We start from the raw sequence: 24,153 nt of genomic DNA, 5'->3' as shown, positions 1-24,153 counted from the left end.
GGGGTGGGCTGGGGCGGGGGGAGAGCTCTGCGCCCCCCAGAGCGCGCTGGAGTGTGGGGACAAAAGCCAATCAAGTGTGAGCGAGCTCAGTCTGAGCGCAGAGAGAGGTCCCCCACCCCACCCCAAAAACCCTCCCAGCGCTCAGGGGTTAGTTCTCCAGGCTGCGCTCTGGTTGGAAGTCCCCGGGGGAGACCCGCACCTGTTTTTTGTCTTTATACGGGGTCTGAGCCCGGGACAGGCGCTATGCAAATGAAGGGCGGGTATGCAAATAGGACGGGAGCCCCGCCCACCGCGCAGGCCGGAGAGCCCCGCGGTGCAGACATTCACACCCGCTGCACAGTCCAAGTGGACACCGGCGGCGCCGCACGCAGCCGGGAGACGGGGTTGACCTAGGGGTGAGAGGCGGGTGGGGTGGGGAGGGCAGAACGGTTATTGATCTTCCTTAGTCCTCGCTTTCCATGCATGGGTATTCATTGCACACGGGGTGCGCGTGGAGGGGGAAGGGGCCAGTCCTGGTTGCCAGTTCTTCTGATGAGCAGGAGATGTAATACCTAGAGAACTGGGATAGGGGGTGGGGAGGGAAGGGGGCGGGTGGTTCCCAGGCTTTGGGCTAGAACCTCCTAGAAAACTAGTGCTGTCTAGGACTGGTATGGGTCCAAGATGGTTCCCAGTGGGTTTCTGTGATTGAAGTTTTAGCCCTGGGATGGGGGCAGGGGGGTGAAGGTAGGAAAAGAACCAGCTCTCCTGGAAAGAGTGAAGATGTAGATTCTTCTCTCTCTCTGTCTCTCTGTCTCTGTCTCTCTGTCTCTCTCTTTCCCCTGGGGCTTGAACTCAGGACCTGGGCACTGTCCCCTAAGCCTCTTTTGCTCAAAGCTAGCACTCTACTACTTGAGCCACAGCACCACTTCCGGCTTTTTCTGTTGATGTGGTGCTGAGGAATGGCACCCAGGGCTTCATGCATGCTAGGCAGGCACTCGACCACTGAGCCACCTTCCCAGCTCCAGCAGATGTAGGTTCTTGATGCACCAGAAGTAGAAACTCCTGGCTCTCCCCCCACAAGGCTGACTACATAAGTGTGTGTGTGTACCCCTCTCAAATCCTTTCCCCTCAACTCCCCTCCCAGACTCAGGGACACCATGCTGAGAGCAAGAGCCCTGATATTCCTGGGAACTCTGCTGACTGGACCCGTGGAGGATGCAGTGGGTAAGCACCCTAATTTTAGAGGTACATGCTGGGGGTATAGGAAGAAAGATGTGCAGACAGGCGGCTGCTCAATCTGGGATGTTGGGTCCAAATGACGGGAGGGTGGAAGGGGTCTAGGGGGGCACACAGTGCTAAAAGGATATCTCTGGATGCCCCCCCAGGCGGCCAGAATGCGCCCCCACTGGCCTGGGAAGTGCAGCGCTATGACGGCTGGTTCAACAATCTCAGGCACCATGAACGCGGGGCGGTTGGTATGTGGGGGTGTTGGGATGGGTGTTTTTTTTTGGGGGGGTTGCAGAAGCCGGGGTGTGTGTGTGTGTGTGTGTGTGTGTGTGTGTGTGTGTGTGTGTGTGTGTGCGCACAGCAGCCCTGGCTTGTAGAGTGTGAGATGAGGTAACGGGCACTCAGCCCAGCTTCTAATGCACCTCATTCCTACCTCCCCAACCCCTCTATACCCCCCTAAAGGGACCTGTCAGAAAAGGTCGAGGGCTGGAAGAGGGGGGGCGAATGCATGAATGGAGGTGGTGGTGGGGGGTAACCAAGTGCTCCACAGACCCTGGCCCTTTGCCTTCTCCAGGTTCGCGGCTGCAGCGCTTAGTCCCGGCCCATTACGCGGATGGCGTCTACCAGGCCTTGGAGGAGCCGCTGCTGCCCAACCCTCGCCGGCTGAGCGATGCGGTGGCTCGGGGCCGAGCTGGGATGGCGTCGCTGCGCAACCGCACGGTGCTGGGCGTCTTCTATGGTGAGTGCAAAAGAAAAAAAAAAGAGGGGGTGAGGTAGGGAGGGAAGCCATTTAACACCCGGAGGTGGGAGCTGGGGAGTGAGGGGTCGGGAGGGGTGGGGACGTTGGGGTTCCATTGCCAGTCTTCAAGAGACCAGCCCAGATCTCCAAGTTGCATGTTTGCTCTGCCTCCTCTTTCTTGGAAGGCTTTGGAGTGTCTGTCTGTGCAAGGGACATTTGCCACCCCATCTTTGTTCCAAAACCCCAGGCGGGTCACTGAACCCCCCCATGATAGTATTGAGGCACAGAGGGGCAGGGAAGTGATTTGCTCAAGGGAAGAAGGGGTGAGGACTTGCTATTCATTCCATCATTGTGATTCTCCCATGCTTCTACCGTGGAGAAAGTTTGAGGCTCAGCAAGGTGCCGAGTGGCTCACGTCCTTCATCCTAGCTATTACTCAGGAGTCTGAGCGCTGAGGATCGTGGTTCAAAGCCAGCCCAGGCAGAAAGTCTATGAGACTCTGATCTCCAATAAACCACCCCAAAACTGGAAGCGGCGCTGTGGCTCAAGTGGTAGAGCACTCGCCCTGAGCTGAAGAGCTGAGGGACAGCGCCCAGGCCCTGAGTTCAAGCCCCATGACCGACCCCCTTCCCCCAAAAAAAGAAGTTGAGGCCCACAGAGCCGGCGCGGGGACCTCTGTGCTTTGGCTCCTAGAGGCCGCCCTGGCCCTGGGTCGGGCGGCGCGGGGCCTGACGGTGGGGGTTTGCTCCAGGCTACCACGTGCTGTCCGACCTGGTGAGCGTGGAGACCCCCGGCTGCCCCGCCGAGTTCCTCAACATCCGCATCCCGCCCGGAGACCCCGTGTTTGACCCCCAGCGCCGCGGGGACGTGGTGCTGCCCTTCCAGAGGAGCCGCTGGGACCCCGAGACCGGACAGAGCCCCAGTAACCCCCGGGACCTGGTGAGGACGCGCACACCAGGAGCTGGGCGTGCCTTAGCACTTGGGGGTTCCCCCCCTGCCCTCCCCCGCAGCCTAGCCCTGGGGTCCAGTCCTGCCCTGACCTTCCCTCGCCCCCCCCCCACCAGACCAACCAGGTGAGCGGCTGGCTGGACGGCAGCGCCATCTACGGCTCCTCGCACTCGTGGAGCGACGCCCTGAGGAGCTTCTCCGGGGGACAGCTGGCGTCGGGGCCCGACCCCAACTTCCCGCGGGACCCCCAGGCCGCGCTGCTCATGTGGTCGGCGCCCGACCCCGCCACGGGCCAGGACGGGCCCCGCGGGCTGTACGGTGAGCGCCCGGCCGGCCGGCGCCGGGGTGCGGGCCGCAGGGTCGGGGCGCGCAGAGGGCGGGGGGGGGGGGCGCGCGGGGGGATCCCCGGACCCCCGGGTCCCCTGGGACAGCCCGGCTCAGCCCTGGCGCCCACTTGCTCGCAGCCTTCGGGGCCCCGCGGGGCAACAGGGAGCCCTTCCTGCAGGCGCTGGGCCTGCTGTGGTTCCGCTACCACAACGCGTGCGCGCGCAGGCTGGCGCGGGAGCGGCCGCGCTGGGGCGACGAGGAGCTGTTCCAGCACGCGCGCAAGAGGGTCATCGCCACCTTCCAGGTGAGCCCCCCTCCCATCCACCAGGTGAGCCCCCCCACCCATCCACCAGGTGAGCCCCCCTCCCATCCACCAGGTGAGCCCGCCCACCCCATCCACCAGGTGAGCCCGCCCCCTGCCCCATCCACCAGGTGAGCCCCCCCACCCCATCCACCAGGTGCACCTGCCACCCCTCCCCTGTGCCCACCCCATCCACCTGCGGGACCCCGACACTCGGGACTCCCCGCAGAGCTCCTCCAACCAGGGGAACGCCCAGAAACGCCCCTTCCAGGAGGCCCCTGTGCCCAGAGACCTCATGTCCAGGCAAAGCCCCCCTGGATGACAAGTAGGGGCCAGAACGCGGCTTCTGGGGGAGATGTCGCTTGGGAAGCTAGTCGGCCTGCGCACCTCTCAAGTCTTCCCCGAAGGGGGAGACGGGGGCTCATCTGGATCCTGCGGAAGTCTGTCCCACGGCTGCCCCTGCCCCCTCATCTCTGCACCTCAGCCTCCCTTAGGCTCAGATTTCCTCCTGGTCCAGCTCAACACGTGTGTCCCCCCCTCTGCCCTGTCCCCTCAGAACATTGCTCTGTATGAGTGGCTGCCCAGCTTCCTGCAGAAAACGCCCCCGCCGTATGCAGGTGAGGATGAGGGGGTTGGGAATCCCTGGGCTGAAGATTCATAGGGGGGAGAAGACAGCTGGATTCATGCGATGCCAGGATGTGGGTGTGGGGATCTGATCTGTTTTGTGGCCTGTTTACTACAGGGTACCACCCTTTCACTGACCCCAGCATCTCCCCGGAGTTCGTGGTGGCCACTGAGCAGTTCTTCTCCACTATGGTGCCCCCTGGTGTCTACATGAGGTCAGGGAAGACCTGGGGGGGGGGTGCCAACAGGTACATCACAATGATCCCAGGTGCTAAGGGGTGGATTCGGAGGTCTGGGGCTTTTCATGCACCTCTTTGTGTTTTACAAAAAGGGAAGCAGAATTTGGGACACTTAGCATGGTTGGTTTGATCTCAATAGGGAAATCTCCAGTTTTTCTAATGGCAGATTTGTGAGTGTGGTATATGCTAGTCCTGAGGCTTGAACTCAGGGCCTAGGCACTGTCCCTGAGCTTTTGTATTTTAGGCTAGTGTTCTACCACTTGAACCATAGCTCCACTTCAGCTTCTTGGTAGTTAATTCCTGCCTGGGTTGGCTTTGAACCAGGATCCTCAGATTTTAGCTTCCTGAGTAGCTAGGGTTACAGCTGTGAGCCACCAGCACAGAGCCTAATGACAGAATTTTGGTAGCAGAATATGTGATTTGTCCAACAGATAGGTCACCCTCCTCCCTCATTCCCTACTTATCCTGTGTGGACAAACAGCTTATTCTTTCTTTAATTTAAAAAAATACATTGTTATGTTCAAGGAAGTTTGTGAGCCACCTTTCAATCCTGGCCAACCACAACGGAGTCCCTAACCTTACTGAACCCCATCTTACTTTCTTCCCTGAATTCATTCGCCTCATCCCAATTTTTCATTTCAGAAACTCCAGCTGTCATTTCCGGGAAGTCCTGAACAAGGATTTGGGCAGCTCTCCAGCTCTCAGGGTCTGCAACAGCTACTGGATTCGGGAGGTCAGGCTGAAAAGAGGGATGGGGTGTGCATGTGTGTCATGATCAATGTCTTTACAAATTGTTAGAAAAACAAAAAACATTGACTTAATGGTGTGGGTGATCCAGATTGGTGGGAAAAGGACAGGAAAAAAAAATCACCTTGAGACAACTTTCCAAGAGAGCTTGGGCAGTGACACATGCCTGTAATCCCAGCCTCTTAGAAGGCTGAGGCAAGAGGATTGGTTGAACCCCAGAATTCAAGGCCAGCTTGAGCGCTTTAACAAGACTAAAAGACAATAGAGAAGGGGTAGAGCAGGAACAGAAATTAAGGCTTTCTGAAGAGATAAAAAGACAAAAGAAGCTGGGCACCAGTGGCGCACACCTGTAATCCTAGCTACTGAGGAGGCTGAGACCTGAGGATTGCGGTTCAAAGCCAGCTCGGGCAGGAAAGTCCGTGAGACTCTTATCTCCAATAAACCACTAGAAAACCAGAAGTGGTACTGTAGCTTAAGCAGTAGAGCGCTCACCTTGAGCTGAAGAGCGCAAGGACAGTGCCCAGGCCCAGAGTTCAAGCCCCACCACGACCGACAAAAAAAAAAGACAAAAGAGTAGGGAGGGAAAGGGGAAAGGAAAAGGGGGAGAAAGTGTGTGTGTGTGTGTGTGTGTGTGTGTGTGTGTGTGTGTGTGTGAATCTTTTATCCCAAAGTACTTACCTCTTACCTCCAAGATAAGAGGCACTGAGCTTTTGGGAAGGACCCTATAACTTATCTTGAATGAATTGTTTGCTTCCTTTCAGAATCCTAATCTGAAGAATACCCAGGATGTGAATGAACTGCTACTGGGAATGGCCTCGCAGATCTCAGAACTGGAAGACAGGATAGTGATCGAAGACCTGAGGGGTGAGCTTAGAGCTGGAAGGATGGCAGCCAGACCCAGGAGACTTGGGGATCCTTCTGGGTGGGTCGACAGGTAGATCTAGGATGACCATGATACAGAAGCAAAGATTTACACACAGACTTCAAATACTCATCAGAATAAAATGAAACTTTGAGCTTCCTCTCTCCTAATACACAGTTCTATGTTGTTTCTAACTTAAATCAGATACAAGTATTGGAGTGTGGGGGTGGTGATGCAGTGTCTTACTCAGGTCTCTAAATATTTTCATCCAATCTTGCTTTAAGGTTGGGGAGGCATAGGGCATGTAATTTCTGCATTATATCAAGAACCATCTTGAAGCTGGGCACTGGTGGCTCATGCCTATAATCCTAGGTGAGATCTGAGGATGTTGGTTCAAAGCTAGCCTGGGCAGGAAAGTTCATGAGACTCTTAACTCCAATTAACCACCAGAAAACCGGAAGTAGTGGAGCTGTGGCTCAAAGTGGTAGAGCACTAGCCTAGAGCAAAAGTGCTTAGGGACAGCACTCAGGCCCTGAGTGACAAAAAAGAAAGACAGAAAAAAGATCCATCTTGAGTCTTAGAAGAAGAATCTTGACAAAAACTTGCCCCTGATAACACACAATAACATTGGACCCACACCAAGACAAGGTCATTGTGGGCATAGATCTCATGGAGAGGGATGTGGAGGACTCTGTGTGTGTCTGTGGTAAGGGCATGATAGTACTGACAGATGGATAGAAGACTGCAGGCAAAGGAAGTGTTGAAAGGATTAACTTCAAAGTCCTGGTCTTTCCTCAGATTATTGGCCTGGCCCTGACAAGTTCTCCCGCACAGACTACGTGGCCAGCAGCATCCAACGCGGTCGAGATATGGGGCTGCCCAGCTATAGCCAAGCCATGCTGGCTTTGGGACAGGAGCCCCCAAAGAACTGGAGGGACCTCAACCCCAAGGTAGAGCCCCAGGTAAAGAAGAATAACTATAATAACGACAGTTTAAGCCCATGGCAATGCTGCCTCAAATCCTTTATGTTAGCTTATGTGTAATCCTTATACAGTTTTTTGTTTGTTTTTTTTGTCGGTTGTGGGGCTTGAACTCTGGACCTGGGTTCTGTCCCTGAGCTCTTCAGCTCAAGGCAAGTGCTCTACCACTTGAGCCACAGCGCCACTTCCAGTTTTCTGGTGCTTAACTGGAGATAAGAGTGTCACAGACTTTCCAGCCTGGGCTGGCTTTGAAGGGCCATCCTCAGATCTCAGCCTCCTGAGTAGCTAGGATTACAAGTGTGAGCCACTGGTGCCTGGCCATATACTTGTAGTATAGACACTTTTCACCATCTCCCACTTTACTGATGACATTGTTGGCGAGTTCACACACATGCATAGACATTATTTACCTCCCATGATGCCCTAGGTGCTGGAGGCCACAGCTGCCTTGTACAACCAGGACCTGTCTCGGCTAGAGCTACTCCTGGGTGGGCTCCTGGAGAGCTATGGAGACCCTGGACCCCTATTCAGCAACATCATCCTCAATCAGTTTGTGCGACTGAGGGATGGTGACCGCTATTGGTTTGAGAACACCAGGAATGGGTAAGACCTGGCTTGGACCCCCACCTCAGCCTCTACCTCGGCCTGGACCAGGATGGCCCCCTAGAGGTGTTGATTCCAGCCCTCCTACTCATTCCCTCTAGGGCTCTCTTCTCAACTGGGTCCTTGGGCTTGGGGTTCCAGAGGCTCCTATTCTCTGATAACTCTTGCCTTTCTCCAACCCAGGCTGTTCTCCGAGGAAGAGATTGCAGAAATCAGAAACACCACCCTCCGGGATGTGTTGGTAGCGGTCACTAATGTTGACCCTAGCTCCTTGCAGCCCAATGTCTTTGTCTGGCAGGAAGGTGAGTAGCCTAGGAGCACGTGGTGGGTGGTGGTGGGAGCGGGGAGACAGAACTACTTGGTGACATCCAGAGAGCCAGGTGCTTTCTGTGTTGGGTGGAGAGGTCTACATTCGGCTAATTCTCACAGCAGGTCAATCTGGGGTAGATGCTGAGGGATTTGGGAAGGGGACCAAGGCCCAGGGAGGTAGGCCTTGAAGATGGTGGTGTAGGATATCTTGGTGTTTTCCAAGATGAAGAATCACACCTGCTCAAGGAGAGGGCCCTTGGACTTGGGGCTTTTCTGTGCTCTGTCTCTTAGGTGCGCCCTGCCCACAGCCCCGGCAGCTCACAACTGAAGGCTTGCCCAACTGTGTGCCCCTTACTGTGACTGACTACTTCAAGGGCAGTGGTGCGGGCTATGGCCTTGTCATTGTGGCTCTCTGCTGCTTTCCCTTAGGTGAGTCCTTCAACCCCTCCTGCTGTCTCTTCTCTGGCCTCCTTCTCCCCCCACAGACTAGCTCAGCCCCTCTGAGCTGCACTGGCTCCTGGGATGAACTCTTTGGATTAGCTTGAGGCCAGGCTCCTGGAGCGGAGAGGGGGGAGGGAGGTCTTCAGAAGGGAGGAGCAGCATCTGAAGCTGTTGGATCAAAGGGGCTGTCCTCCTGACTGGCTTCTCTGGTCTCCTTCAGTGAGTCTGCTTATGGCTGGGGTGGTGGCTCATTTCCGGAACCGAGAGCGCAAGAAGCTACAAAGGAAAGGCAAAGAGAGCACGAAGCAGGAAGCCATCAAAGTTGGAGTGACAGGTGAGGCCGAGGCAGAGGGGAAGGAGGGAGAAAGAGGAGATGGTGGGGTTGGTGGGGGGGGAGGTCTGAGGAAAAAACTAAATCACAGAGTTGGGTGGGGGGAGAGCTGATGTCCTGCGCGGACTCCCATGACTCACTCTGCCCAGTGGTCTCTTCCCCAGGGATGGAGTGGCCAGGCCCCAAGGAGAGCAGCTATCCTATCACCATCCGGCTGCTCCCGGACAAGTGCTTACAGGTGCTGGATGGAGGGCTCACGGTGCTTCGCACCATCCAGCTGCAGCCCCTGCAGCAGGTCAACCTCATCCTGTCCAGCAACCGGGGATGCAGGACACTGCTGCTCAAGATCCCCAAGGAGTATGACCTGGTACAGCCCCTCCTGCCCACACAGGAGTTCTCACATATATTTCCCTCTCAGAAGCAACTCAGATGACTACTCCATCCGCAGCCACAATGCTCGCCTGGGAAGGCTGATGCTGGGGAAAGGGGCTCCCCAGATTCTACCTGACCACCACCATCCTTCCCCCCCTGCCTCCAAGACTACTTACCTGGCCCAAGCCTGGATGGATAGGGAGGGACTTTTCTCTCCTTTCCCCAACCTGATGTCCTCTGTGAGGAGGCTGGACCAGAAGTTTGAGCTTTAAGTATGACATGGGGGTGTGGGGGGCTCCTTCTCACCTAGGTGTTGCAGTTTAACTCAGAAGAGGAGCGAGGCGCCTTTGTGCAGCAACTGCAGGACCTCTGTAAGTGCTGGAGTCCAGGCCTCCGTGTGGTTCAGATGAGTGAGCGCGAGCTCTTCAAGAAGGCTGTCACTAAGCAACAGCGAGGCTGCATCCTGGAGATCTTCTTCAGACATCTTTTTGCTCAGGTGCCATGACTTGTGCCTTCCGGAGGTGGGGTGGGGGTGGGGGACTGGCCTAGGGGATTGGACCAACTTGGGTTGGGCAGAACCTTCTATGTGAGTGAGCTAAGCTTCTATCCTGTGGACTGAAGGCAGACAGCTTGGGTTGTGACCCTTGTGGATTATGTGATGTTAGGAAATTCACATCATCTGGGCTCTCTGTTTCCATGTTGTCATCTATGAAGCAGTAATTAAAGCCCAGTGCTGGTAACTCATGCCTGTAATCCTAGCTACTCAGGTGGCTGAGATCTGAGCATTGTATTTCCAAGCCAGCTTGAGCAGAAAAGTCTGGGATAAGCCACCAAAAAGCTATAGCTCAAGTTGTAGACCACTAGTCCTGAGTGAAAAAGCTCAAGCGCCCAGGTCTTGAGTTCAAGCCCTAGTACTGGCACACATGTATACATATGCGCATGCATGCACACACACACACACACACACACACACACACACACACACACACACACTTTTTTGTTGTTGTTGTTGTTTTGTTTTTTTTTTGTTTTTGGCTAGTTGCAGGGTCTGAACTCTGGGCCTGGGCACTGTCCCTCAGCTCTTCAGCTCAAGGCTAGTGCTCTACCACTTGAACCACAGCGCCACTTCTGGCTTTTTTTCTGCTTATGAGGTACTGAGGAATCGAACCCAGGGCTTCAAGCATGCAAGGCAAACACTTTACCACTGAACCACCTTCCCAACCCAACACATACACTATGGAGTAGACCCAGTGAGCTACCCAACGTGACAGATTCTCAAATGTTCATCCCTAGACCAACATGAACCTCACCAGAGTACTTACTTAGAGATGCAGCTTCTCAGTTTCCTTCCCAAACAGCTTGCTGGGGAGTGAGACTCACGAATCTGTGTTTGACATAAGCTCCCATTTCTAGCCTCTTCCTGCCACGTCTATGACCAACATCTTCCTGCCCCAGTGCAGGTTGTTTTACTTTGCGTTCTCCAAGTTTGCACCCCACCCACCCTCCCTTCCCCACCTCCTCCTTCTGCCATCATTATTCTCACTCTGATGTGCTCAAGCCTAAGGAGAAATGGAAGGCTGCTGCTATTCACTTGACTTCCCTAGGAGAGCAGAGGCTCTGGTTAGCATACCTAAGGGTTCATATCAGCAGGGTTCAACTGTTCAGCATTGGACTTTGGGGAGATGGGAAGACTCATTTGTGTTCCACCTAGCCTCACAGCCTTCTTCCCCTTCCTCTGTGGCTGCCCAAGTACAGGTGTTAAACATCAACCAGGCGGATGCAGGGACCTTGCCAGTGGACTCATCCCAGAAGGTTCGAGAAGCCCTGACCTGTGAGCTGAGCAGGGCTGAGTTTGCTGAGTCCCTGGGTCTCAGGCCTCAGGACATGTTTGTGGAGTCCATGTTCTCTTTGGCTGACAAAGATGGCAATGGTTACCTGTCCTTCCGCGAGTTCCTGGACATCCTGGTGGTCTTCATGAAAGGTAGAAGCATGGACGATGGCAGGCCTTTTCGGGGTTCTGTCAGCAGGGAAGTAGCCTGAATCCCCGCCTCCACACACACGTCTTTTTTTCTCTCTCTCTCTCAGGCTCCCCAGAAGATAAGTCCCGACTGATGTTCACCATGTATGACCTGGATGGGAATGGCTTCCTCTCCAAGGATGAATTCTTCACCATGATGCGGTACCAAGTGGGCCCCGGCAATCCTAAGACAGCCTGATGGTTTCAGTGGGAAAACAAGTCCAAAGGAGGACAGGCAAGGCTAGGTGTCCACCTGCGTTGAAAGGGGACATGATATCATAGACTCTCAGAGCCACCCACAGTTTACCTTGTCCACGCCTCTGCCTTGAGCAGGATCTATATTTCCATTGTCCACAACAGCCAGAAAAGTCTCCCTAGCTAAAACGACAACGAAATACCAGTGTGGCCAGGCACCAGTGGCTCACACCTGTAATCCAAGCTACTCAGGAGGCTGAGATCTGAGGATCGGGGTTCAAAGCCAGCCCGGGCAGGAAATCCTGTGAGATTCTTATCTCCAATAAACCACCAGAAAACCAGAAGTGGCGCTGTGGCTCAAGTGGTAGAGCTCTAGCCTTGAGCTGAAGAGCTGAGGGACAGCACCCAGGCCCAGAGTTCAGGGCCCATGACTGACAAAAATAAATAGCAACAACAAAAAACACCAGTGTAACCAACAGCAAAAGTTCATATAATCCTTTTAGATGTCTTTGAATTCTTGTTAACTATTTTGTTGTATGCTGAACACTGAGCTTTACATGATGTAATGATGGATGAATGAAGGTTGTCCAACTAATGTTAATCAGTATGACAAGCTGGTAGGAGAAACATGGGGAGTTTCAGTCCTTTTATGCTGTGTGTGAAACCATGTTTGTTTGTTTTTTGTCAGTTGTGGGGCTTGAACTCTAGGCCTGGGCATTGTTCCTCAGCTCTTCAGCTCAAGGCTAGCACTCTACCACTTGAGCCACAGTGCCACTTCCAGCTTTTTCTGTTTATATGGTGCTGAGGAATTGAACCCAGGGCAAGGCATGCGAAGCAAGCACTCTACCATTGAGCTACCTTCCCAGCCCACCATGTCTTATTTGTATGTGCCAATCCTGGGGCTTGAACTTAAGGCCTGGGTGCTGTCCCTGAGCTTTTTTTTTTTTTTTTTTTTTTGTCGGTCGTGGGGCTTGAAATCTGGGCCTGGGCGCTGTCCTTCAGCTCTTCAGCTCAAGGTGAGCGCTCTACCACTTGAGCTACAGCGCCACTTCCGGTTTTCTGGTGGTTTATTGGAGATAGGAGTCTCACGGTCTCTCCTGCCCGGGCTGGCTTTGAACCGCGATCCTCAGATCTCAGCCTCCTGAGTAGCTAGGATTACAGGCGTGAGCCACCAGCGCCCGGCCCTGAGCTTTTTTTTTTTTTTTTTTTTTTTTTGCATAAATCTAGTGTTCTACCACTTAAGCTATATCTCCATTTTTGGTTTTGTGGTGCTTAATTGGAGATAAGAGTCTCTTGAACTTTCCTACCTGGGCTACCTTCTAATTGCAATCCTCAGATTTCAGATTTCTGAGTAGCTAGGATTACAGGTGTAAGCCACTAGTGCCCAGCCCATTTCTTGTTTTGAAATGCCAAGAAAGACCAACTTTGGGCATCATGAACTTCTCATTCCTGAGGACCCGACATCAGTAACATACCCCACTTCAGCACCACCAGGGCATATTTCTCTTTGTTCTTTTTTTAACATCTGTTTCTTCCATATTGACATTGACACAGAGCAGGGATTTGCTACTTAGCTCAAGGAGTAAGACAGAGTGAAATAAATGAGCAAATAAACAAGGAATGAAAAATAGCAGCCCAGATACTTTTCATGTTTCTGTCCCTCTACACTTTTACCTCTTATAGTCTAGATACCCCAGCTAGACACAGGTGTGTGTGTGTGTGTGTGTGTGTGTGTGTGTGTGAGAGAGAGAGAGAGAGAGAGAGAGAGAGAGAGAGAGAGAGAGAGAGAGAGAGAGGGCGGGGGGAGATGGGGCTTGAACTCAGGACCTGAGTGCTGTCCCTGAGTCTCTTTGTGCTCAAGGCTAGCACTCTACCACTTGAGCCATAGCCCCACTTTTCTGACATGGGCTCTTAAAATAGCAAAATAGCCAGGTGCTGGTGACCCCTAGCCATTACCTTTCCCAGCTTAGGGTGAATTAGCCGAGCTGAATTTATGAACTTAGCATGTTTTCAATGTTGTTTCTCAGGTCACTGGTAACCACTTAAAGGAATCTGGGGTCTGCTCCTCCCTGTACTTGGCCTAAGCCTGACCCCACTGGGCAACAGGTTGTCTCTTGTCCTCCAGATCCTTCATCGAGATCTCCAACAACTGCCTATCCAAGGCCCAGCTGGCCGAGGTGGTGGAGTCCATGTTCCGAGAGTCAGGTTTCCAGGACAAGGAGGAGCTGACCTGGGAGGACTTCCACTTTATGCTTCGGGACCATGACAGCGAGCTCCGCTTCACACAGCTCTGTGTCAAAGGTAGAGTTGGAGGTGTGGGAGTGTATAAAGAATGGTCACAGTCAGGTAGGGAGTGTGTCTTCAAAGCAGTTGTCCTGATGGACAAGACCCAGGTCTAATTCTTCTCTGCGTCCTTAGTGCCTTATACTGAGTCTGACATGGAACCAAGGGCTCCGTGTCAAGTTGTATTCTGCACAAAGTTGCTCACTGGAGTCACTGGAACTCAGCCTATACACTTTCCAAAGCTGTGGGCGTTGACCTGGACTGTATCTGGCCAGAGGAGGACTTACTCTATTCTTTACACAAAGGACAGACAGGATTGCATCTAGTTGCCCTATGTACATACAGTCGAGTCTTTGTGGGGGAGAGGGAGGAGAATAGGGCTAAAGGCTGAGATGTACACATGACCCAGAGGGGTAGAGAGAAGAGCACAGTTTCCCACCATGTGGAAGCCAGTCCAGTTTCTTCTTCTCCTTTTTCAGGTGTTGGAAACATCTTTAAACCAAATATCAGCTCTCGAGTCTCATTCATCACTCGGACTCTTGAGAACTGGTATTGGGGAACAAAGCACTGGGAGGTCTCCTTGGCTAGGGTCCCTGGGCCAATCAGCCCCTACGGTCAGATGTTTGCCCCAAGAAAGTAGTTATTGACATGGCCAGTTTCAACCCAAATCCCAGTTGCCTCCCAAGCGAATACTTCCCAGGAGATTGGGTATCTTCCTGCCATTCTAGAATCTTGTTATCCTGCAGAACACATCAGCCAACCCTAACCACTCATTCCACCATGTCCCCTGCCTGGTCCCAGGATCCACCCCCATCCCTCTCCCACCTCTACCCCAAGCTCGCACCCAGTACTTCTTTTCCTGGCTGGAAAGACCAGGGGTGAACAGGCTCCATTTTTCTTTTTCTCAGCTCTTGCCCCAAGGAACTGGTCCTCCCTGCCTCAGAAACCCCTGGTCTAAAGAAGAGATTTGGCAAAAAGTGAGTGCTTCTTAGAGCTCTGGGCCCAAGAAGACAAGGAGAGAAGTCTTGGGGGGGTCTCTGGTCTTTGACATAAAGAGAGACCCTTCGAAATCTCATCCCATTTGTCCCTGATCTACCTGGTGGGGCTAGGGTGCCCAATGACTTTTCCTCCTCTCTCAACCTCTACATCTCCTTCTCCAGCTGGCTCAGAACAACACCATAGTGGTAGTAAAGGCTCTCTTGGCCCCTGTGGCCTTGGGCACAGCAGTGGGTCTGTGCAGGGAGCAGGAGGAGGGAAGGACAGAACAAGTAAGGATGGAGAGAAAGAGTTGGGAGAAGCTGGGTGCCGGTGGCCCACACCTCTAATCCTAGCTATTCAGGAGACTGAGATCTGGGGATCGTGGCTCCAAGCCAGACAGGGCAGGAACATCCGTGCAACTCTTATCTCCCATTAACCACCAGAAAACCAGAAGTGGTGCTGTGGCTCAGGCGGTACAGTGCTTGCCTTGAGCTGAAGAGCTCAGGGAACAGAGCCCAGGCCCAGAGTTCAAACCCCACAACTGACAGAAAAAAAAAATAGTTGGGAGAATGACAGATTGTCTTCTCTAGGGCAGTGGGGACCCCTCCCCGGCTGTACACAGAAGCCCTTCAGGAGAAGATGCAACGGGGCCTCGTCGCCCAAAAACTACAGCAATTCAAACGCTTTGTAGAGAACTACCGACGTCACATCATGTGTGTCGCAATCTTCTCAGCCATCTGTGTGGGCCTGTTTGCAGAACGTTCCTACTGTAAGGGCTCTGGGCTGTGGGCAGGGTGTGGGGCGGGTCCCCTCCCCTTGCTTTCAGGGAGAAATGGAGAGCCCTTGGGTTGCCTTTCTTGCTGCTCAATACCTGGATGGAGAACTCCGCCCCGCCCCCCCTCAGATGTTCCAATTGGGGCTCAAGAACCTACTTCTTCTTCTACCATGCCCCAGATTATGCGTTTTCCTCACCACCCACCGACATCGAAGAGACCACCTACGTGGGCATCATCGTGTCCCGGGGCACGGCAGCCAGCATCTCCTTCATGTTCTCCTACATCCTGCTCACCATGTGCCGCAACCTCCTCACCTTCCTGCGGGAGACCTTCCTCAACCGTTACATCCCCTTCGATGCCGCCGTGGACTTCCACCGCTGGATCGCCATGGGGGCTGTCATCCTGGCCAGTAGGTGGCCCCTGACATTCTCCCCCTTTGCTGTAGCCCCCTACCGTGAGGAGTCGGGGAACTCCTTGTACCTTCTTCTCTCCTCCCGCGGTGTCTCTGCTCTCTCACGCAGGGCTAGAGGTCATCGGCCCTGGTTAACATCTTTGACAAGAATCTCTCTTTCAGTTTTGCACAGTGCTGGTCACGTGGTGAATTTCTACATCTTCTCGGTCAGCCCCCTCAGCCTGATGGCCTGCGTATTCCCCAACGTCTTTGTGAATGATGGGTCAGTTCTGGGGAAGGGGGTCTCCTGGGTCTCTTGCATGACCTGAGGGTATCTACCAAGACATAGATGGCCATAAGATACCCACACTGAACTCCTTCCTGAGTTAAGGTACAAAGCCAGCCCTCTGGAGAAAGATAAAAGGTGCCGTGTTTGCCCTCAGGCAGGATGCTGGCTGTGATCAAGCAGAAAAAGAGCAGGAGAAGTACCTACCACATAGCTTACCACATCAGTTTACCAGCCATTCGTCAGGCCAACATTTATGAGCCATGTTCTGGGTGGTGATTCACTTGCCTGGAAGTAGGGATGCCAAAATAGATACAGATGTTCAACAGATGCTTACTGAATGTCTACGGCATATGTCAGTAGAGCTGTGAGCCTAGGGGTAGAGTAGTAAGTAAAATAGAAACCCTTTGCCCACACAGAGCTTTCAAAACAAAAGACCGGATACTCAAGACAGAAAGAGTCGACCACAGTAAGAGAGTTTAGGATAACAGAGGAGAGAAAGATTGCTGAGGGTGAAGAGGAGAGGATCATGGGAGAATGAGGGCCATCAACTTCTTGGAAGGATCTCTTGGCCATCTGGGTGGAAGGGTCTGGTAACCTCAATAGTCAGAGCCAGGAAGAACAAAGTTAACTTGGGGTGTGGTTGTAGTGGAACCCCTCCTGCCCCAGCCAGAGGTGCCATGTGCTTTTTCCCCACAGGTCTAAACTTCCCCAGAAGTTCTACTGGTGGTTCTTCGAGACGATTCCAGGTAGGAAGTAGATCCGTGAGTCTGTATGAGAAACTCTGCTTCTGACTCCATTTCCCTGAATACACACAGGCCTGTCATAGGGCTGAAGAGATGAGAGGGGAGGGAGGGGGACATGGGGGAGTGCATTGTTATATTTTCAGTCCAGGCTGCAGTCCTGAGACTAGTCACTGACCCTATCGTCCGGCCTATCCCAGGTATGACAGGAGTTCTGTTGCTCCTGGTCCTGGCCATTATGTATGTCTTTGCCTCTCACCACTTCCGCCGCTGCAGCTTCCGGGGTTTCTGGCTGACTCATCACCTCTATGTCATTCTTTATGCCCTGGTAAGACAGTTCTGAGCTGTATCAGGCCATAGATGAGGGTCCTCAGGAGAGGGGTAGAGGGTAAAGGTGGATGCAGGAGAATGAGACTTACGATCTCAGACTGAGTCCCTGAGATTTGAGATCTTGGAGTCTGCACAGGGGTGCAGGACAGGGATCCCGCTGGGACTGAGCTATACTAATTGGCCATCATCTCCAGCTCATCATCCACGGCAGCTTCGCTCTCATCCAACTGCCCAGTTTCCACATCTACTTCCTGGTCCCAGCGATTATCTTTGGTGGGGACAAGCTGGTGAGCCTGAGCCGGAAGAAGGTGGAGATCAGCGTGGTGAAGGTGGAGCTGCTGCCTTCAGGTACCAGCCAGCCTGGGTGGGGAAGCACCAAAGATCAGTTCCTCAGGTTCAACACAGGACAGGCCTCCTGACCTCTGGCACTGCCTCTGACACCCTCTTGGGAACTCCTGAAGCTTTCCCCCGATAGAAATGCAGCTGGCCCAAAGAAAGGCCAGAGTAGCTGGGTGTCAGTGGCTCACGCCTGTAAGCCTAGCTACTCAGGAGGCTGAGATCTGAAGGTTGTGATTCAGCACTGGCCTGGGCAGCAAAGTTTGGGAAACTCTTTATCTGCCATTACCCAGCAAGAAAGCCAGAAGTGGATCAAGTGGTAGAGTATAGCCTTTAGCAAAAAAGCTAAGAAAGAGAGAGAGAAAGAGAGGAAAAAGAAAGAAAGAAAGGAAGGAAGGAAGAAAGGAAGAAAGAAAGAAAGAAAGGAAGGAAGGAAGGAAGGAAAGAAGGAAGGAAGGAAGGAAGAAGGAAAGAGAGATAGAAGTGGTTAAAGTGATGCATAGGAGTTTGAGGATGCAAAAGATCCCCTAAATGTGTGATGTGGGTATAGGAGGAGCAGGTCAGGAGTTGTCTATTCTCAGAACAGTCCTTGAAGACATGGAAATGGCTGTGATTGTCCAGACATTTTTTTTTTTTTTTTGTCAGTCATGGGGCTTGAACTCTGAGCTTGGGCGCTGTCCCTCAGCTCTTCAGCTCAAGGCGAGCGCTCTACCACTTGAGCTACAGTGCCACTTCTGGTTTTCTGGTGGTTTATTGGAGATAGGAGTCTCACGGTCTCTCCTGCCCGGGCTGGCTTTGAACCGCGATCCTCAGATCTCAGCCTCCTGAGTAGCTAGAATTACAGGCGTGAGCCACCAGCACCCGGCTTGTCCAGACATTGTTGAGTCAGGATTAGCCAAGATAGGGATGCCGATCATTATGGGAGGTGGTAGAGATGATTTTAGGTGTCACATGACCATCACATCTTCAGGGCTCACGTTGTAAGAAAATTGTTTCTCCTTTTCATTTGACTCCGATCCAAATGTCTCGGCGGTGTTAGTAAGCCTATGGTTCTCACCAGCACCTCCTTGTTCAAGAAAGATCTGGCAGGCCCCGAGGCTCAGCTTGGTCAAGGCATGGCAGTCACCATCAGTTTGATGGTAGCAGGTTGGATGGGGAACTTGAGTTCCCCTCTACGGGCAGGCCGGAATTCAGGGCAGTAACAAGAGGCCTGAACCCTTCATGGGAAGAAGGACAGAAAAAGAGAGAGTCTGGGTCAAGGAAGCAGAGAACTCCAACCCTTGTGCTAGCCACAAAATAAAGTTGGGGATGCTCCTATTCTCTGTCCCCAGGAACTCAGACCACGTGACACTCCCTGGGCCTTATCAGTGTGGAAAGGACAGACACCCATCAGTTGTCAGCTACCCAGAAATAGACCTTCTGATCTATGCTTTTCCCCTCCTATGACACTCCCTCTCAGGTGTAACTCACCTGCAGTTCCAACGGCCCCAAGATTTTGAGTACAAGTCAGGGCAGTGGGTGCAGATCGCTTGCCTGGCCCTGGGGACCACTGAGTACCACCCCTTCACGCTGACCTCGGCGCCCCACGAGGACACCCTCAGCCTGCACATCCGGGCAGTAGGACCCTGGACCACTCGGCTCCGGGAGATCTACTCCCCCCCAACGGGCCTAGGCTCTGCCACATACCCAAAGGTATCTACAAATCTCCCTTTTCGGTCTCTGTCATTGGCTGAAGATCCCTATCTCTCATGCCTGGAGATCAGGCTCTTCAGCCACTCCAAGGCCAGGCTGTGAGGTACCTTAGAGGCTGGGGTACCTTAGAGGAGAAGCTCTGGTCCCCTCCTGTCTGTGTCCCCCCTTGTCCCCCCTCCCTCCAGCTTCCATTGTGGCCTGCACGCTGGGACAGGGTCAGGTTCATCTCTCCCGTTCTCTCGGCAGCTGTACCTCGATGGACCATTTGGGGAAGGCCACCAGGAGTGGCATAAGTTTGAGGTGTCCGTGCTGGTGGGAGGGGGCATTGGGGTCACCCCTTTTGCCTCCATCCTCAAAGACTTGGTCTTCAAATCCTCAGTGGGCACTCAGATGCTCTGCAAAAAGGTAACCCTCCCTCCTTCCCTCCCTCCCTCCCCCATCCTTGAGGAACTCAGGGCTTGATGGTGTTCTGAACTTGCAGCAGAGTTAGGGAAGCTGTGTGCTGGGGCTCTGGGGTCTTCAGGAGCCATTACATGCAGTTATCCAGATAACAGACTCAGAGGGAGGAAGGAGTGTGGTCAGACCCGGCGTCAGGCCAGTGGGGCTTCCCAGTCTCCCAGGCGAAGGCACTTGGGATTGTGCGGAGCCTGAGCAGAGTGTATCCCCACTCAGATCTACTTCATCTGGGTGACCAGGACCCAGAGGCAGTTCGAGTGGCTGGCTGACATCATCCGGGAGGTGGAGGAGAATGACTGCCAGGACCTGGTGTCTGTGCACATCTACATCACCCAGCTGGCTGAGAAATTCGACCTCAGGACCACCATGCTGGTGGGTCACGACTGGCCAGGCTAGGGCAGGCAGAACCCGTGTCTGGGTGAGGGGTTGGGCCTGGTGGCATCTGTGTGATCTTCCTCCGTGTCCCCTCCCCCAGTACATCTGTGAGCGACACTTCCAGAAGGTGCTGAACCGGAGTCTGTTCACGGGACTGCGTTCCATCACCCACTTTGGCCGGCCGCCCTTTGAGCCCTTCTTCAACTCCCTGCAGGAGGTCCACCCACAGGTCAGTCATCTCTGTCACCCTGGGACTCTGGTCTTGCCCTGCCAGGATATCTTGGTCCTCAAGGTCCCCCCGCCTCCTCCCTAGCTCTGTCTTGAGCAGAGAAGTTCTATCTTGGCTAAGGTAGGGTATTGTTGCAAGAGGATTTTAACCCCCACTTCACCCCTAAATAGCTCAAGATTCCTCCCCAGAGTCTGGGGCAGAACTCTGGTCATTCTGGTCAGGCTGTGGAAGAATCTTTCTTTGGGGTTGTGAGCATCACAAGGCTGCAGACCTCTCCTTTTCTTCCTTTCTTCCTTTCTTCCTTTCTTCCTTCCTTCCTTCCTTCCTTCCTTCCTTCCTTCCTTCCTTCCTTCCTTCCTTCCTTCCTTCCTTTCTTTCTGTTTTTGTTTTTTGTTGTTGTTGGTTGTGGGACTTGAACTCTGGGCCTGGGTGCTGTCCCTGAGCTCTTCAGCTCAAAGGCAAGTACTCTACCACTTGATCCACACCACCACTTCCTGTTTTCTGATGGTTTATTGGAGATAAGACTCTCATAGACCTTTCCTGCCCGGGCTGGCTTTGAACCGTGATCCTCAGATCTCAGCCTCCTGAGTAGCTAGGATTACAGGCGTGAGCCATTAGCGCGGGGCTAGGCCTCTCCTTTTCTCTCCAATTACTTGACAGGTGCACAAGATTGGCGTGTTCAGCTGTGGCCCTCCAGGAATGACCAAGAATGTGGAGAAGGCCTGCCAGCTCATCAACAGACAGGACCGGGCCCACTTCGTGCACCACTATGAGAATTTCTAAGCTTGTCCTCCCTGGATCCTGCTTCCAGTCTCCCATTCCCCAGAAATCAGCTTGCCACCAATTGGGAATGGTGGTGGGTAACTGTAATCTTGCTAGCCTGGGCTTTTTTTCAAAAAAAAAAAAAAATCCTGACCTGCTGGTGATATCTCTGTGAGCATTCACCTCAGCCAGAATGCTTGTCTTTGCCCTACCCATCCAGTGCTCTGGGATGCTAGAGAAAGTCTCCCCTACCCTCGGCCTCGCTCAAGCCATGGAAGTTGTCATAAACAACGTGGGGAAGGGACAGCTCTGCTGTCTCAGCTGTCTCTCACAGTCTCAACTGTGAAAAGGTCCAAACTGGTCACTTCTGAGAACTCCTTCATTTTGTTCCTACAACATTGTTTGCAACTGGCTTCGCCAGAAGCCTTTGAAAAAAAAAGGAGAAGTGAGGATATCTCTGGAAGAGAATCTCCAAGCCCAGCTCAAGAGCCATGATGCTAGAAATCTGGACAACCCAACCACCTCTGGGCCTTTTCTCCTCCTGCTCCAAAGAAAAGCAGCCTGACTCCTGCTTCCTGCCCCTTGGGAGAGCCTTAGGAGACCCCAGAGAAGAAAGATGCCTTTCCAAGCCCTAATGTTCCTGCTGTTGGCCAGGGTGTCTGCTGTTCTAACCACTCTGGGCAGGCCTCTCTCCAAACTGCTTGGAGCAGCCAGTCTAGCAGATGTCCAGGGCTCTCTTTCAGTTCCCAACTTCCAGGGGAACTAGATAACTGACTGTCTAGGATTGCCCTGGACATAGTTAGCACCGGAAGTCTCTTATTCTCAGGCAGATCAGGGCACTTGATCACCTCACCTAGAAGCTAACCTGACATGTTACCTCCACCAGCATTAAGATCTGTCCTTTTTCTTCTTTACCTTTTTACCCTCCCCCAGCCCCTACAAAGCTGGGCTTTGCTTATAGTAAGGTATACAGACTTTCTTTTGCCAATACTGGGGTTTTGAGCTCAGGGCTTCATGCCAACCATGCCACTACCTCCTGAACTTATTTTGCTTTTCGTTATTATATTTCAGAAAAGGATTTCAAAAGGTTATATTTTGGAAAAGGATTTCAAAAGCTTCTTGCAGAACCACAATTCTTCTACCTCTGAGTAACTGAATTACACATGCAAACCACCAGCTTATTCTTTGCCATAAGGTCTCAATAAATGATTTGTTCTGGGCTTGCCTTGAACCATGATCCTCCTATCTCTGCCTCCCAAGTAGCTGAAATTATAGGGATGCTCCACAGAACCCAGATTGAGGTATACAAATCTTAAAGTAATCATGTAAAGGTTTTTCATCATTCAGGTTTAGATATAAAATAGTTCAAGAGTCCCATCACTCCAGAAACTTTCCTTGCATTCCCCTCCAGTCCTTCTTACCCCAACGCTTGGATGCAACTACTAATATGATTTCTGTCGCTCAAGTTTGGATCATACTGAATTTATTCCTATAAGCCCAGTCCATTTCATTCACCACAGTGCCTTTTAGACTCATTTATGCTGTTCTGTCAGTCAGTCAGTAGTTTGTTTCTTTTAATTGCTGAGTAGTATTCTGTTGCTGCCCCCATTCTTCTGTTGATGGGCTTTTGTGTTGTTTGGGTTTGTTTTGCTGTGAATAAACTGCTATGAGATTCTTGTACCTACCTTTTGGTGGACCAAATGTGCTCATTTCTCTTTGGTATATAGCTAAGGGATAGATGACAGGGCTGGGGGTGGAAGGTGGGGGGTGGGGTTCTCCAGTTGGTAGAAGTTGTAATAGGAGGAGTTTCAGGCTATCTCAATCTCTCTGAGCCTGGCTCCTCTCTGCATTAGATTTATTCAGATGCCAAATGTCTCTGCTTCCCAAGATATTGGAGATCCTTCTCTGACAACACTATAGTAATATGAGGGCAGAGCACAGGGATTCACATCTGTAAACCAAGTTCTTAGGAGGCTGAGGTCTTAGGATCATGGGTTTGAAACCAGCTCGGGCAGGAAAGAGACTATGAGACTCTTCTCTCCAATTAACCACCAAAAAGCCAGAAGTGGATTTGCCAATCAAACAGTAGAGCCCTAGCCTTGAGCAAAGAGTTCAGGATCAGTACCCACCCAAAAACAAAACAAAACAAAAAAACCAATCCCCAGGAATCTAGCAACTAGTCAAAGAAAACAACAAGATTCAAGGGCAATGACTGGACTAAGAGTATCATGAAGAAAGTACAAAGTCATTGTGGTTGAGGAAATGGCCTTTGGGGCCACCAAGCTGGGGCTCCAATCATACCACGCCAGTTACCTTTATCCAGGTTCCATTACTGTTCTGGGTCTCAATTTCCTCCCCCGTGAGGGTAAGATGATACAGTGTTTGTAAAACTCAGAAAGAAATATGATCCCCTATGACTTCTCCTGCAGCTCTACCTGCCAACTCCGAGACACCAATGCAGAGATACAATCAAGAAGGATCATATGAACATGAGTATAGGACTTGGAAGGGAGAGAAAGAGATCTCTTAAGATGCTGGAAGCTGGGTTGTGGTTCTGTGGCTCGAGCCTATAATCCTAGCTACTAAAGAGGCTGAGATCGGAGGACTGTAGTTCTTAACAGTCAGGGCAGAAAAGTCCCTGCGAGACTCTTATCTCCAATAAACCACTAAAAACACTGGGAATGTGGCTCAGTGGTAGACTACTTGCCTAGCATGCATGGGTTTGATTTCTCAGTACCACATAAAGAGAAAAAGCTAGAAGTGGTCCTGTGGCTCAAGTGGCAGAGTGCTAGCTAGCCTTGAGCAAAAGAAGCTCAGGGACAGTGCCCAGGCCCTGAGTTCAAGCCCCAGGACTGGCAAAAAACAAAAACAAGAACAAAAAAACCAGAAGTGGTTTTGTGGCACAAGTGATGGAGTGTTAGCCTTGAGCACAAGAGGCTGGAAGATAGAACTCAGGCAATGAGTTCAACCCCCACAGCTGACAAAAAAAATGCTCGCATACGATGTTCCTAGAAATAATTTCTCCAAGGCTGGGAAGGTGGCTCAGTGGTAGAGCGCTTGCCTTGCATGACTGAGGCCCTGGGTTGGATTCCCCAGCACCACATAAGCAAAAAGAAAAAAAGCCGGAAGCAGTGCTTTGAGCTACAATCCTCAGACCTCAGTCTCCAGAGTACCTAGGATTATTGGTATGAGCCACTGGCTCCTTGCTTTGATTTATTCCTTTTGAGAGGAGGTAAAGTTGCAACTGGAAAATTCATGAAGAACCCAAAGGTAAA

At 52.3% G+C, this 24,153-nt stretch overlaps 1 protein-coding gene across 1 annotated transcript; it reads left to right on the top strand.

Annotated features, from left to right (window-relative positions):
• Positions 1-1,136: 1,136 nt before the first annotated feature.
• On the top strand, positions 1,137-22,515 carry LOC138816138 (dual oxidase 2-like). Its single transcript, XM_070005678.1, has 33 exons — positions 1,137-1,203; positions 1,365-1,454; positions 1,781-1,945; positions 2,697-2,884; positions 3,010-3,211; positions 3,358-3,524; positions 4,078-4,138; positions 4,264-4,360; positions 5,027-5,117; positions 5,893-5,995; positions 6,792-6,955; positions 7,401-7,576; positions 7,760-7,878; positions 8,177-8,314; positions 8,547-8,660; positions 8,822-9,024; positions 9,340-9,525; positions 10,785-11,010; positions 11,115-11,208; positions 13,367-13,587; positions 14,004-14,073; positions 14,433-14,501; positions 15,093-15,271; positions 15,457-15,687; positions 15,853-15,952; positions 16,655-16,704; positions 16,899-17,026; positions 17,223-17,376; positions 18,824-19,056; positions 19,303-19,461; positions 19,729-19,884; positions 19,988-20,116; positions 20,777-22,515. Exons 1-33 carry the CDS (start codon positions 1,137-1,139, stop codon positions 20,897-20,899), a joined length of 4,653 nt encoding a protein of 1,550 aa, XP_069861779.1. The 3' UTR covers positions 20,900-22,515.
• Positions 22,516-24,153: the final 1,638 nt, after the last annotated feature.

Source organism: Dipodomys merriami, unplaced genomic scaffold (assembly GCF_024711535.1).
Source record: "Dipodomys merriami isolate MVZ:Mamm:240054 unplaced genomic scaffold, mDipMer1.0.p SCAF_69, whole genome shotgun sequence".
Lineage (NCBI taxonomy): Eukaryota > Metazoa > Chordata > Mammalia > Rodentia > Heteromyidae > Dipodomys > Dipodomys merriami.
The sequence above is the reverse complement of the archived record's forward strand: the minus strand, read 5'-3'. Positions and strand labels throughout refer to the sequence as shown.